The sequence below is a fragment of the Nomascus leucogenys genome, chromosome 2 (genome assembly GCF_006542625.1).
Source record: "Nomascus leucogenys isolate Asia chromosome 2, Asia_NLE_v1, whole genome shotgun sequence".
NCBI classification, from domain to species: domain Eukaryota; kingdom Metazoa; phylum Chordata; class Mammalia; order Primates; family Hylobatidae; genus Nomascus; species Nomascus leucogenys.
The window spans coordinates 51,550,473-51,564,417 of NC_044382.1; the positions used below are offsets into that span (position 1 = coordinate 51,550,473).

At 51.8% G+C, this 13,945-nt stretch overlaps 1 protein-coding gene across 4 annotated transcripts in view; it reads right to left on the bottom strand.

Annotated features, from left to right (window-relative positions):
• CDH3 (cadherin 3) overlaps positions 1-13,945 on the bottom strand; it is a 137,598-nt gene that overhangs the window by 50,982 nt on the left and 72,671 nt on the right. For 2 of the 4 annotated variants that reach the window (XM_030794865.1, XM_030794867.1), the window contains exons 3-4: positions 4,266-4,600; positions 3,939-4,053 (exon numbers count right to left, since the gene is read on the bottom strand). In XM_030794865.1, the coding sequence (XP_030650725.1) occupies positions 3,939-4,053; positions 4,266-4,310 (160 nt within the window). In that variant the 5' untranslated portion in view covers positions 4,311-4,600. Of the gene's footprint in view, positions 1-3,938; positions 4,054-4,265; positions 4,943-13,945 lie in introns of those variants that run through there. The other 2 variants (XM_030794868.1, XM_004087300.3) reach the window with 1 other exon arrangement.

Below are 13,945 nucleotides of genomic sequence, written 5' to 3' on the forward strand. Positions count from 1 at the left end.
ACCAGCTATACTGCTTCATCTCCCCTGGCCACATGCCCCGCCAAGTACTGCACAGGGACCCCCTTACCCAGGGGCCCTGCACCATGAGATAATGTGAAACACCAACTGTGGACCAAATGCAATAAAACCTCTGTTTTTAAGAAAAAAAGAAAAAAATTACTAGACTGTAAGCTCCTCAAAGGCAGGGACTTCGTTTTGTTCATTGCTTTATTTGAAGTTGTGGAACAGTGCCTGATCTATGCAGATGCAAAATATATGCTTACAGGAAGAATGAAATGTAAATAAAGGGCATACCCCAGAGTAGGGGCTTCCACAATAAAAGGCAGTTTTTACACCCAGAGCTGAAAGAGACAAAACCATCTTGATGTTAACTTGTGCTCAGTCAGATGCATTATTGAACTTGGAAGTTTCCTCCCAAAGCTGATGGTTAGTTTTTAATCTGACCCAAAGGCTGACTATGGGTCAGATGAACCTACTGAAGGCCATAATGAAGGACTACATCTGTTTGACTGCCATTAAGCTGCCTCTCTCAGTTGTTCACCCTTAAGGATGAGTAGACCACTGTAGGTCACTCACTTTTAATCACTGCACTAATACCATGTAAGTTCCCTCCTCCCACCTCTCCACTGTCGGCTTCCACACCACACTTGAAGGAAGGTGGCCCACAGACTGTGGGACTGGGATGGGGGAATGTGCCGGCTCTCCTTCCCTCCAGATTAACCTTTCCTCTTGAGCTACTCAAGACCCCTCACTTGGGCCCTTAGAGACTAAATCCAAACCAGTTTCCTCTACATGAATGTTTCTGGAAAACCCTACAAAAAAAAAAAAAAAAAAAATGACTAAGCGCTCTTGGGGCGGGGGGCCAGGAAAGCTTGTTATTTATAGCTGTGGGATTCAGGGATCCAATATTCTACCCTCTCCACTCAGGCCCTGCTTTCTGGTAGTAAAAAATGCCAGGGAGCTGGGCACAGTGGATCGTACCTGTCATCTCAGTGCTTGGGAGGCTAAGGTGGGAAGATTGCTTGAGCCCAGGAGCTTGTGACCAGTCTGGGCAACATAGTGAGACCCTGTCTCTACAAAACATTAAAAATTAGCCAGGCATGGTAGCACATGTCTGTGGTCTCAGCTACTTGGGAGGCTGTGATAGGAGGATCACTAGAGCCCAGAAGGTAGAGGCTGCAGTGAACAGTGATTACATCACTGCATTCTAGCCTGGGCTGGGTGACACAGCGATTCCCTATCTCAAAAAAAAAGAGCCAGGAAACTTGGGGGTCTGAAATTTCCATTCAAATCCCAGCTGATCACTGCAGTGATGACTTGGTGAAGCCACAGTCATGTAGGCTTCATCTATAAAATGGGCCACCCTTCACAAGGTTGTCAAATTCATTCATAATTCATACAGGACTGGGCATCCTGTAAGGTACCAGGCCCTGGGCATATACCAAGAGGTAAAAGTTGTGTCTATCACCCTCAAAGAACTTCACGAGCTGTTTGGCTTAAGTGAATCCAATCCATTAAGCTGTGCCTCTGTTTCTCCACCTTCAAAACCTCAGGCAAGGCTAGACTATGGGGTTTCTGAAGTTCAAAATTCTGAGATTAAGAGCTCAGCTTGTTTAACATTTACCTCACCTGCTTCAAGGGAATGTCAGGAGGATAAAGCAAGCTCAGAGTTGCAAAAGGGCTTTGAAGGGGAAGATGCACATACAAACAAGGCATTAATTACATCAGATAAGTTCTTTGAGCTGAACTTCATAGACACCCTTGATATTCATAACCCAGGGGCGAACAACAGGGGTGATTGTTCCTTAGCAATATGGAAACTTGCCTGCTTGGCTAAACTTGAGAGTGTATACGTTCCTGCAGGATAACCCTTTCAACGTGGCTAGATCCAGGCTGGGGCTCTATGTTTTGAGGATGAGGAACTAGGGTGCAGGTGGGGTGGTAAAAGTGCCAGCTGAAGACCAAAGGGAGAAATAGCAATATGTTTTGTTGGGAAGTCCCAATTTATTGGGACCAACTGGACCAAGAAATGCACTTTTACTTAAAAAAGAAAGCAGCAGCCCATGCCACCAGAAGCCTACTCTAAGACCCAGCCATGTGGCAGGGAGTTTCAAGGTGTGCCAAGCGCATTAACCCATCCTTTGTTGTATAACCCAGGTGTGCTCCTGGCACAAACCCACCGTTTTTCACAACCGTAAAGCAGACATCCAAGAAAGCTGAATTTCCTCTAAAGGTTTAAAATGCCTGACGTCATCGGGAAGCACTCGCCAACCCAACCATGAAATCGAAAACCTGATCACTGCTTCCCCCCAAAACCTCAAGCCTAGTGAAGTGACAGCTAATCTGATATTTCTTGCTTCAGTAGGAAAGATAAGGTACAGACAACACTCAAAGCTATAGCCTGCTCTGGGAGACTGTAGTCAGAGAACTTGACAATGGGGTGGGGGGAGGGGGCGTAGATTTGGCAGAAGTCTGGTTAGCAATAAGGCTTCCTCAGGGAGCCGGAATTGGATTTGGGGCCCTGCCCGAGTTCACATTTTTACAGGTTGGCTGAGTTGCAGTTTGTTAGCCAGCCAGTAATAAACCCCTGCGCAAGAATTTAAAGTTTATGAGGCATGGCTTCTTAATGCCTCTCCTCAGCTCCCTACAGCCAAGGGTTTTAAGGAGCCTAGCCTAGCCTGGGTGTTAATTGTTTTGTCAATCTGCAGAGTTATTTGGAGAAAGAATTTTTTTAAAAAGGGCTTCCACAGACTCAAGGTCCTCAATCCTCTTTTGGAGAAATAAAAGCCACTCTGTCCCCTAGGCATTGACAGCCCCACATTCAAACAGCGGGAATTTGTGCCTGGGGTGAGGGGTAAGTTGATGGAGACTTTAGAATAATGCTAGGTAGCAAGGGTTCTCAATGTTTTGAAAGCCAGGTAAGCCACAGTTCCTTCCCCGCAAAAATGAATACCCAAGTTCCCAAAAATTTCAGTGTAAGGATCCTCTGAAACCCCACCCAAGGATCCAGGGTTATACCGTTTAAGAACTAAGGTTTCATCCCTTGCTGGAGCCCCCATCCATTGTCCTCTTAACCTAGAGGGAGAAAGCCCTCCACTAGCCAGCAACCGCCTGGGTCTCATAACACACTGGCTCTCCTCACTAAAGTTGCACCGCCCACCCCCTCAGGTTTTTGAACTTGGGGCGGGGGGCGGGGGTAGGAGTAACTGACGGATCAAAAATGTGCTTTGATCGCCCCCATAGCCCCAGGCCTGCCAGCTTGGGACACTGTCCCCCTCAAACTCCTCCCAGTGACCTAGCATCCCAGGCCTGAGACGCTGGGGGCGGGGTGGTTCCCGTACGTGATGGCCCCAGCCCAGGTGTGCCAGGGCCCAGTTTCCAGGCAGGCTACAGGGGTGCAGGCCCTCCGGGAAGGGCAGGGTTAAGAGTGCATTCCAGCTGCCGAGGAAGAAGGGGGGCGGGGTAGGGGAGCTCGGAGAAAAGAAACAGACCCGGTCTGTCTGTCGGAGACACAAAGCACGGTTCACAAAGGGGACCCGAGAGGGGCGAAGGGGGCTGCCCGGGGCACGGCTCATCCCCACACCTGCGCGGGGGTTGGGGGAAGAATGTGGCCGGCGCATTCCTCTGCTGGGGCCAGCGGGGGAGAACTTCCCACGTCGAGACTGGGTAGGGGGCTCAGCCATCCGGCATCTCGGAGGAGGGGGTCAAGGTAGGCAGTGGCTACCGGACAAGGGGCTGGATGTCATAGGCGCTCTGCTGCCCAGCCTTCTCCGTCAGCCACCACTCCCAATCCCAGCCCCCGAGGCGCGTTCTGCGCCTCCCCGGGAACTGAGGTGGCGCCAGGAGTCCTTTGCCCCGGCCCGAACACCCCTCGCGCGGTCCACACCAGAGGGATCACGTGCGGCTCCTACCCCGCCGTTCCACCCGGAGGGTCTTACCTTTCCCCAGCGCTTGGCCGGGATGCTGCTTGGCGCCTCCCGCCTCCAAGGTCACTTCAGCCTCCCCGAAGACCGCCCGGCACGGCTCGGAGGCCGCGCACTGCAGCCAGCAAACCTGCGCCAGGGCAGAGAGTGAAGAAGGAGGCTGGGTCCAGGCGTGCCCGGCCCTGCACTCCCCACCCCGCAGGGTCCTCACGGGCCTTCCGGGCCTCCCTTGGCCCTAGGGAGCGCAGCCCGGCGCTCTCCCCGACGCCACTGCCCCATGCGGACCCCGCCCGCCCCCCAGGGAGCGGTCTCGGTCGGGGCCAGGGCGAGGCTGTGGAGTACCTGGAGGAGGAGGAGAGACGCGAGAGGTCCACGAGGGAGCCCCATGGCTGCAGAGAGAGGGGTGAGGCAGCTGCCGCGACGGCGGGCCGGTGCTCCGCTCAGCTCTTGCCCCTTTGAGCACCACAGCCCCCGGGAGCCAGCGGGAGGAGGCCAGGTGAGCGCAGGTGGGTGCTGATTGGTCCAGCGCCACGAGGTCCCGCCCCCTCGCAGGTGGGACCGTTGCGGGCGCGGTTGAGGCCCCAGCAAACCACTCCTGGCCTCCCGGATGCCCTCCTGCGCTCTCCTGGCTTTTCTGGAGCTGTTCTCTGCAGAGACTCAGCCCCTGTCTCGCAGTTCTGGGTTAGAGGAGAAAAGAACATCCAGTGCACTCCTCAGCCTCCGCAGTACGGGAAGAGAAATGTTTCCTTGCCTTGCGGCTACAGCGGAAAAAAGTGGAGACACATCTGAAGTCGACTGAAAACGGAGGCGCTGTTATCCCAAAGCTTTGAAGCAGGCCCGTGTGTCCCAAGCCTCTTTCTGCACCTCCCGTGCCAGCCCGCCGGGGAGGATCCTCCGGGGTTTAAAACTAGCAGGTCCCGAGGGACTGCGTTTCTTAATTGGATACAACTTCCGCATTTTTTTTTCTTTCTTTTATTTTTTTTTGGAGACAGGGTCTCGCTCTGTCGCCCAGGAGTGCAGTAGCGCGATCTCGGCTCACTACAGCCTCGACCTCCCAGGCTGAAGCGATTCTCCTGCCTCAGCTCCCGCTGAGACTACAGGCTTGCGCCACCACACCCGGCTAATTTTTAAAATTTTTTTGTAGTGATGTGGTGGGGAGGAGGGTCACCCTATGTTGCCCAGGTTGGTCTCGAACTCGTGGACTCAAGCGATCCTCCGCCTCCCAGAGTGCTTAGGTTACAGGCGTGAGCCGCCATACCCGGACGGCTTCTTCCATTTCACAGCTAAACAAAGGGAAGCTAGTCGAGAAAGTCCCAGAGTTTGGAAGCTGTAGTGGTGCTAAAGGGTGCGAGCTAAGAGGGTTGTTATTAGTCCCATAACCTCCAGCACCCCTACCCCCCGTATAAATAATGCTTTCTCAACTTTCTGTAAAATGTAAATAAAGACAATTTTTAAAACGCAGAGGTTTTGAAATTGGTCTGAAATACTGTATATAATCTGGGTAAAAACTGCTTGCTGCGCAAAGCAGCCTCCAGAGAGTCTCCCTTGGAAAACAGCTCTCCCACACCCTTCCTAGGAGATAAACGCCAGACCTGGGATTCGTTCCTCTACGTTACTCTCATTCCACTACGTTAAACATGAAGTGCTTTCCTCTTGCCGCACACAAGTGGGCTCTGGCCATAAAAACGGTCATGAGTCTCAATCACTACCCCACAAGCCCTTCCCCACGGAGCTGAGCTTTCCCGGCCAGTCTGTCTCGCCGGTCCCCTCACTTCTCCTCCACCTTCTCCTGCTGCCTTGAGAAGCCCTGGATGCCATCTCCTGGTCCTTTTCCCTCCCCGTTCCCAGCTCAGATTTAGGGGTTTGAGGAACGGACTGGAGACTGGAGGGTTTTTTTTGTTTTGTTTTTTTGAGATGGAGTCTCACTGTCGTCCAGGACGGTGTTATGATCTCAGCTCACTGCAACCTCCGCCTCCCAGGTTCTGCCTCAGCCTCCCGAGTAGCTGGGACTACAGGCGCCCACCACCACACCAGGCTAATTTTTGTATTTTTAGTAGAGACGGGATTTCGCCATATTGGCCAGGCTGGTCTCAAACTCCCGACCTGAAGTGATCCGCCTCTCTTGGCCTCCTAATGTGCTGGGATTACAGGCGTGAGAAACGACGACCGGCCTGGAGTTTTAAATGACAGATTCTTTGACCTTCCAGGGCCAACCTGGTAATCTACCTGTCCTCCTTCCCGCCAGGCCTGTGGCTAAGCCATGGATTGCTTGCGTTGCGGGGAGGGGGCGGGGGTCTTGCTCTCTCAGGCCTAGCATGGGCCCTTGGGCCGGCCCCGCCTGGGTTCAAACCGAGGTCCCACCCCTTAGTAGCGCTGAGGCCTCGGGGAAGTAAAATAAATCCCTTGGGCCTCAGTTCTGCATCTGTCAAATGGGGCTTTTATGATCTTAGTATTTTACCCTCTCATAGATGAGTATTAAATAAATTAGAAGGTTTAAAACGCTAAACATCGTATCTGGCACGGAGCAAGTGCCCAAATGCTGCCTGGCATTATTGCTCTCAAATGTCTTTCTTTCTAGCACCCCCACATCCCCTGAATTAAGAGAATGAGAAGCGTTGTAATCCTCCAATTTCATGGCTGAGGGTACAACGAGCAACTGGCATCTGGTATCTCGGGGAGCACTCCCTTATCCGGCGGGTGAGCCCAGCAGCTGGGGCTGGGACTGAGGCTGGGGGTGGACCACGTGGTGGGGAAAGCCTGGGACTGCTCGCTGAGCTCCGCGCCCTGCCTGCCTGGATCTCCCGCAGGGCGCTTTTATGCCCGAGGGGTGGTCAGGTCTACGCGAACCCGCGCGGCGCAATGGAGTGGGCCCCAGGCGGGACAGGGTGGCCAGGCCTACGCTCGCCTCGCATGTTCCCCCGCGCCCGCCCGGAGCCAGACGAAGCCATTAGGCAGACGGTTAAACACAAACGAGCCTCGGGATGCAGGCCCTAATTAAGTAAACACCCGGCTGGAGGGCTGTTGAGCGCGCTCATTTCCGCCTCAGCATTCCGGGTGGGGGCACTCCGCATTCCCGGTGGGGGCGGAGAGAGGAGCGGAGATTGGAGAGTCAGCCCTTCTGCCTGCGACGCGGACCGCACCGCGGCCTTCCCCTTAGCTCCCCTTGTCGGTCATTCACTCATTCATTCATTTCAAAAACGTTTGCTGACAGCCGGCGATGTGCCAACCACTTAAGATACAACAGTGAACAAACAAACATCCCTGCGCCTTCGGACTTGCCATCCAGAGTGTGGAAGGTAAAGTGAAGAAATACGTGGAAATATAATGTTAGATGGTAACATGTGCTGTGTACAAGAACAAGGACAGGGGGGCCCGGCGCAGTGAGCAGTGGTTCACGCCTGTAATCCCATTTAGGAGGCTGAGGTGGGTGGATGAGCCCAGGAGTTTGACATCGGCCTGGGCAACATAACGAGACCCCCCTGTCTCTGCAAAAAATACGAAAACAATTAGCCAGGCTTGCCGGCACGGGCCTGTAGTCCCAGCTACTCAGGAGGCTAAGGCGGGAGGATAGCTTGAGCCCAGGAGGTTGAGGCTGCAGTGAACTATGATCGCACCACTGCACTCCCTTGCTTTATTTTTTGAGGAAACACCATAATGTTTTCCATAGCAACTGCACCTTTTTTTTTTTTGAGACGTCTTGCTGCCATGCCCAGGCTGGAGTGCAGTGGCGCAATCTTGGCTCACTGCAGCCTCTGCCTCCTGGGTTCAGGTGATTCTCCTGCCTCAGCCTCCCAGTAGCTGGGACTACAGGCGCGCACCACCATGCCCGGCTAATTTTTGTATTTTTAGTAAAGACCGGGTTTCACCATGTTGGCCAGGCTGGTCTCTAACTCCTGACCTCAAGTGATCCGCCTGCCTCAGCCTCCCAAAGTGTTGGGATTACAGGTGTGAGCCACCGCGCCTGGCCACGACCACATCCTTTTACATTCCCAACATCACAAAGAGACCCTATCTCAAAAAAAGGCGGGGGAGGTGGATTGGGATTGGAATTGAAAATTGGAAATAAAGTGATTCACAAGGTGTGCCAGTCAGGGTCTGGCAGGAAACAGAATCGAACTCAGGAGGTTCAAGTCTTTTCTTTTTTTTTTTTGAGACTAGGTCTTGCTCTTGTTGCCCAGGCTGGAGTGAAATGGCGAGATCTCGGCTCACTGCAACCTCTGCCTCACGGGTTCAAGCGATTCTCTTGCCTCAGCCTCCCGAGTAGCTGGGACTACAGGCGCCTGCCACCATCCCCAGCTAATTTTTGTATTTTTAGTAGAGGCGGGGTTTCACCATGTTGGCCGGGCTCATCTCAAACTCCTGACCTCAGGCAATCCGCCCGCCTCAGCCTCCCAAAGTGCTGGGATTACAGGCGTTAGCGACTTCGCTCAGCCAGGAGGTTCAAGTCTTAAGGAAGGGACTAGAGAAATGGGCAGGGTTCAGGGAGCCCAGACAACAGGGGTGTTGAGGCACCAGAGACAAGCAAGAGCTGGAAGGCATGACTACTTTGAGAACTGAAGGGCAGAGAGGAAATCATGTTATTGGAAGTCCGTGGATAAGGGGACAGGGAAGTGTGGGATCCATTCCCAAATGCAGCTGTGATCGAGAAAGGCACAGCCACTGCCTAGAGCAGAGCAGAGAAAGTGCAGGGAAAAAAATCCCCAGCATCTGTCCCCTCTTGCTGTTCATCTCCTGGTGGCACCTCCCATTCACCAAACCCACTCAGAAGCCTGAGGCAAGAAAGCCCAGGTTGCTTTCTAGAGGGGTCATTCTCCCCAGGCTCAGGACAGGGCACAGAAGGGCAGAAAATGATGGGAGCTTGGAGAGCAAACAAGAAAGCCCAGAGGCCTTACTCAGAAAGTGGCATTAGAACAAAGACTTGAAGGAAGTGAAGGAACCACGCTTTGGAAAGAGCATTCCAGGCAGAGAAAACAGGGCAGAGGCCCCGAGGCAGTAGATTACTTGGAACAGCAAGAAAGCCAGTGTGGCTGGAGTAGAGAGAGCAAGTAGGAAGTGAGTCAGAGTATGGGAGGGCCAGGAGCACACCTTGTAGAGCATGTAGGCCATTGTAAGAACTTTGGCCCCTACTTGGGGAACAAGGGGAGGCAGCCACTGTTGGTTTTGAGCAGAGGAGTGATGTTGAGAAAATTATAAGGGACAAGGGAAGCAGGGAGGCTGGTGGGGGCTCCATTGCAGTTATCCAGGCAAAAGATGAAATGGCTTGGTTCAGGTTGGTCATTATGGAGTGGGTCTGAAACAGTCAGACTTTTTTTTTTTTTTTTGAGACAGGGTCTTGCTGTCACCCCAACTGGAATGCAGTGTAGTGGCATGATCACAGCTCATTGCAGCCTCAACCTGTCAGGCTCAAGTGCAGTCCTTCCACCTCACCTCCCAAGTAGTTGGAAATAAAGGTGTGTGCCATCACCCCTGGCTAATTTTTTTTTTTTTTTTTTTTTGGAGATGGAGTCTCGCTGTGTAGCCCAGGCTGGAGTGCAATGGTGCCATCTGGGATCACTGCAACCTCTGCCTCCCAGGTTCAAGCGATTCTCCTGCCTCAGCCTCCTGTGTAGCCGGGGCCACAGGCAGGTGCCACCACACCCAGCTAATTTTTGTATTTTTAATGGAGATGGGGTTTTGCCATGTTGGCCAGGCTGGTCTTGAACTCCTGACCTCAGGTGATCTGCCCACCTCAACTTCCCAAAGTGCTGGGATTACAGGCATTAGCCACTGCACCCGGCCTAATTTTTTAATTTTCTAATTTTTTTTTTTTTTGTAGAGAGAGCATCTCCCTATGGCCCAGGCTGGTCTCTAACTCCTGGGCTCAAGCAGTCTTCCTGCCTCAGCCTCCCAAAGTGTTGGGATTACAGACATGAACCACCGTGCCTGGCAGAAGATTTTTTAAAACCCAGAAAGTAGCAAGCATTGGTGAGGATGTGGAGAAATTGGGATCCTTGTGTGCTGTTGGTGGGAATGTAAAATGGTGCAATCGCTATGGAAAACAGTATGGTAGTTCCTTAAGAAAAAAAAAAAATAGAATTACCATATGATCCAGCAATTCCATGTCTGGGTACATACTCAAAAAAAGTGAAAGCAGGGGCTAGGCACAGTGGCTCACGTCTGTAATCCCAGCACTTTGGGAGGCCGAGGCAGGTGGATCACTTGAGGTCAGGAGTTTGAGATCAGCCTGGGCAACATGGCGAAATCCCGTCTCTACTAAAAATACAAAAATTAGTTGGGCGTAGTGGTGCACGTCTGTTATTCCAGCTACTTGGGAGGCTGAGGTGGAAGAATTGCTTGAACCCAGGAGGCAGAAGTTGCAGTGAGCCGAGATTGCCTCATTGCACTCCAGCCTGGGTGACCTGGGTGACAGAGTGAAACTTCATCTCAAAAAAAAAAAAAAAAAAAAAAGCAGGACTTGAAGAGATATTTGTATACCCATGTTCATAGCAGCATTATTCATAATAGTCAAAAGGTAGGACCAACCCAAGCACCCACTGATAGATGAATGGATAAACAAAATGTTTAATAGGTATACAGTTTCAGTTTTGCAGGATGAAAAGAGTTCAACGGATGGTGGCAATGGTTGCACAATAGGAACGCACCTAATACCACTGAAGAATACACTAAAAAATGGTTAAGATGGTAAATTTTATGTTATGTGTATTTTACCACTTTTTTTTTTTTGATTTACTAAAAAAAATTTAAAAACCCGTGATCAGATTCTGGGTATATTTTGAAGTATTGTCAATAAAATTGGCCAAAAGATTGGATGTGGAGTATGAGAGGCAGAGCAGGTCAAGAATGACTCCGGGGTTTTTGGCCTGGCCTGAGCAACCAGCAGGATGACAATACCATTTCCTTTTCTGAGACAAGAGTCTTATTCTGTCACCCAGGCTGGAGTGCAGTGGCACAATCACAGATCACTGCAGCCTTGATCTCCCACACTCAAGCAATCCTCTTCTTTCAGCCTCCCAACTAGCTGGGACTACAGGTGCATTACCACTATGCCCAGCTAGTTTTTTATTTTTATTTTTAGTAGAGACGAGGTCTTGCTATGTTGCCCAGGCTGGTGCTGAATTCCAGCCAGGAGGATCGCTCAAGCGATCCTCCCTCCTCTGCCTCCCGAAGTGCTGGGCTTACAGGTATGAGCCACCACACCCAGCCAGACAACGCCATTTCTGACATAGGGAAGGGAAGTGTAGTGGACACTGTCGGGGCCTTGCTTGGACTCCCTGGGATCACTTTTCCAGTTTTTGAACTCCCCTCCCTTGGCGCTGTGTGCTGTGCTCCTCACAGCCTGCAGCTGTAACTCTTCGGTCTCTCTGCCCTTGCAAGGAAGTGCCCAGGAGTTGACTTCCCCAGTCCATAGCCAGTTACCAACTGGTGTAGGAATGTGAAAACCCAGCTTCCTTCCCTCCATTTGGACAAACTCCAAGATATCATTTCCTTTCCCAGGGTGAAGCCACCCTCTCTGGGACTTGGCCTGGTATCACATCCCTCTTTGGCTTGCTTATTTCTCTTCTTTATCCTGCTTCTCCCACTCATTTACCACTGCCTCCTAGGAACACTTCCTTAATAATTCACTTCAGGGCCAGGTGCCATGGCTCATGCCTGTAATCCCAACACTTTGAGAGGCCAAGGTGGGAGGATCATTTGAGCCCAGGAGGTCGAGACCAGCTCTCTACTAAAAATAAAAATAGGCTGGGCGTGGTGGCTTATGCCTGTAATCCCAGCACTTTGGGAGGCTGAAGCGGGTGGATCACCTGAGGTCAGGAGATCGAGACCAGCCTGGCCAACGTAGTGAAACCCTATCTCTACTAAAAATACAAAAATTAGCCAGGTGCGGTGGCACGCACCTGTAATCCCAGCTACTCGGGAGGCTGAGGCAGGAGACTCACTTAAACCTAGGAGGCAGGGCCGGGTGCGGTGGCTCACGCCTGTAATCCCAGCACTTTGGGAGGCCAAGGCAGGCGGATCACGAGGTCAGTCCTGGTTAACATGGTGAAACCCCGTCTCTACTAAAAATACAAAAAAAATAGCCGGGCGTGGTGGCTGACGCCCTAGTCCCAGCTACTTGGGAGGCTGAGGCAGGAGAATGGCGTGAATCCAGGAGGTGGAGCTTGCAGTGAGCCGAGATCGCGCCACTCCACTCCATCCAGCCTGGGCGTCAGAGCGAGACTCCGTCTCAAAAAAAAAAAAAAAACCTAAGAGGCAGAGGTTGCAGTGAGCCAAGACGGAACCACTGCACTCCAGCCTGGGTGGGCCACAGAGCAAGACTCTGTTTCAAAATAATAAATAAATAAAATTAGCTGGGCATAGTGGTGCACACCTGTGGTCAGGAGGCTGAGGTGGGAAGATTGCTTCAGCCCAGGAGGTTGAGGCTGCAGTAAGCCATGATCGGGCCGCTGCACTTCAGCCTGGGAAAAAGAGCGAGAACTTGTCTCCAAAAAAAAAGTCACTTCAGGCCCATGTATCCTTGTCTCAGGATTGGCTTCTTGGAGTCTCATTGCAGGTAGGGCAAGCTTGGGATGGGGGGAAGATCAGAACTTCCATTTGGGGTATGTTTAGAGATGCCTAGGAGTAACATATTGAGAGGCTGTGGTTGCATACACCAGTTCAGGGGAGACGTCTAGCCTGGGGAAGTTCATTTGTCACAATAGGAAAGTATCCATTCTGGGGCAGCCTGTGGAGAAAGGCTTGCCCAGGTAGAACCCTGATCCTCCAGGGTCTCCCCATCTCTAAGTGAGCATGGCCTTCTTCAGCAGTCAGAAAGTCTGTCTCCAACACTGTCCAACTACACAGGGCCGGACTCCTTCTGTTCTTTCCAAAAACACTGCACTGGCCGAGCACGGTGGCTCATGCCTGTAATCCCAGCACTTTGAGAGGCCGAGGCGGGTAGATCACTTGAGGTTGGGAGTTCGAGACCAGCCTGACCAAGATGGTGAAACCTCGTCTATGCTAAAAATACAAAAATTAGCTGGGTGTGGTGGCAGGCACCTGTAATCCCAGCTACTTGGGAGGCTGAGGCAGGAGAATCACTTGAACCCAGGAGGCAGAGGTTATAGTGAGCCGAGCGCACCACTGCACTCCAGCCTAGGCAACAGAGTGAGACTCTGTCTCAAAAAAATAATAATAATTTAAAAAACTAAAAAAACTGCAACTTCCCAGTGCCTCTTGCCTGCATTCACATTTAAACCCATGCTACCTCCTGCCATGTGGAATCCCTGGCATCATTTCTTTCCTCTGAGTGTCTCTTCTGCTTCTCTCTTCCTCTTTCCTCCCTCCTAGGAAGCTCCTTGGGGCCTGACATGGTGTGGATATTTGTCCCCTCCAAACCTCATGTTGATGTGTAATTCCCAATGTCAGACGTGGGGCCTGGTGGGAGGTGTTTGGGTCATGGGGGCAGGTCTCTCTTGAATACCTTGGTGCTGTCCTCATAGTAATGAGTGAGATCTTACTCTGTTCGTTCATCAAGAGCTGGTTGTTTAAAGAGCCTGGTGCCTCCCCCACCTCTCTGTTACTCCCTCTCTCTCCATGTAACACATCCCCACTTTGCCTTCCACCATGATTAGAAGCTTCTGGAGGCCCTCAGCAGAAGCGAATGCCAGCACCATGCTTTCTGTACAGCTTGCAGAACCATGAGCCAAAATAAACCTCTTTTCTTTATAAATTACCCAGTCTCTGGTATTCCTTTATAGCAATGCAAATGGACCAACACAGGGTGAGAGGTCAGGGCTATTGGACTCTTACCTCTCCAGACTTCCCCACAGCACCCAAACTGAGACATGCCCATGACCTGAAGTTAGGGTCCACAGACCTGAGTTGTGAATCGTGCCTCTGAAAATTACTAAGTGACCTGGTGTGAGTTCGTTGATCCCTCTAAGCCCCCCAGAGCTTTCCACTTGATGGGTGATGGTGAGATTATCCCAAACTGAACTCCTGGCCTTCCCCGACACACCTGCGCCTCCTGCACTCTTTCCTTC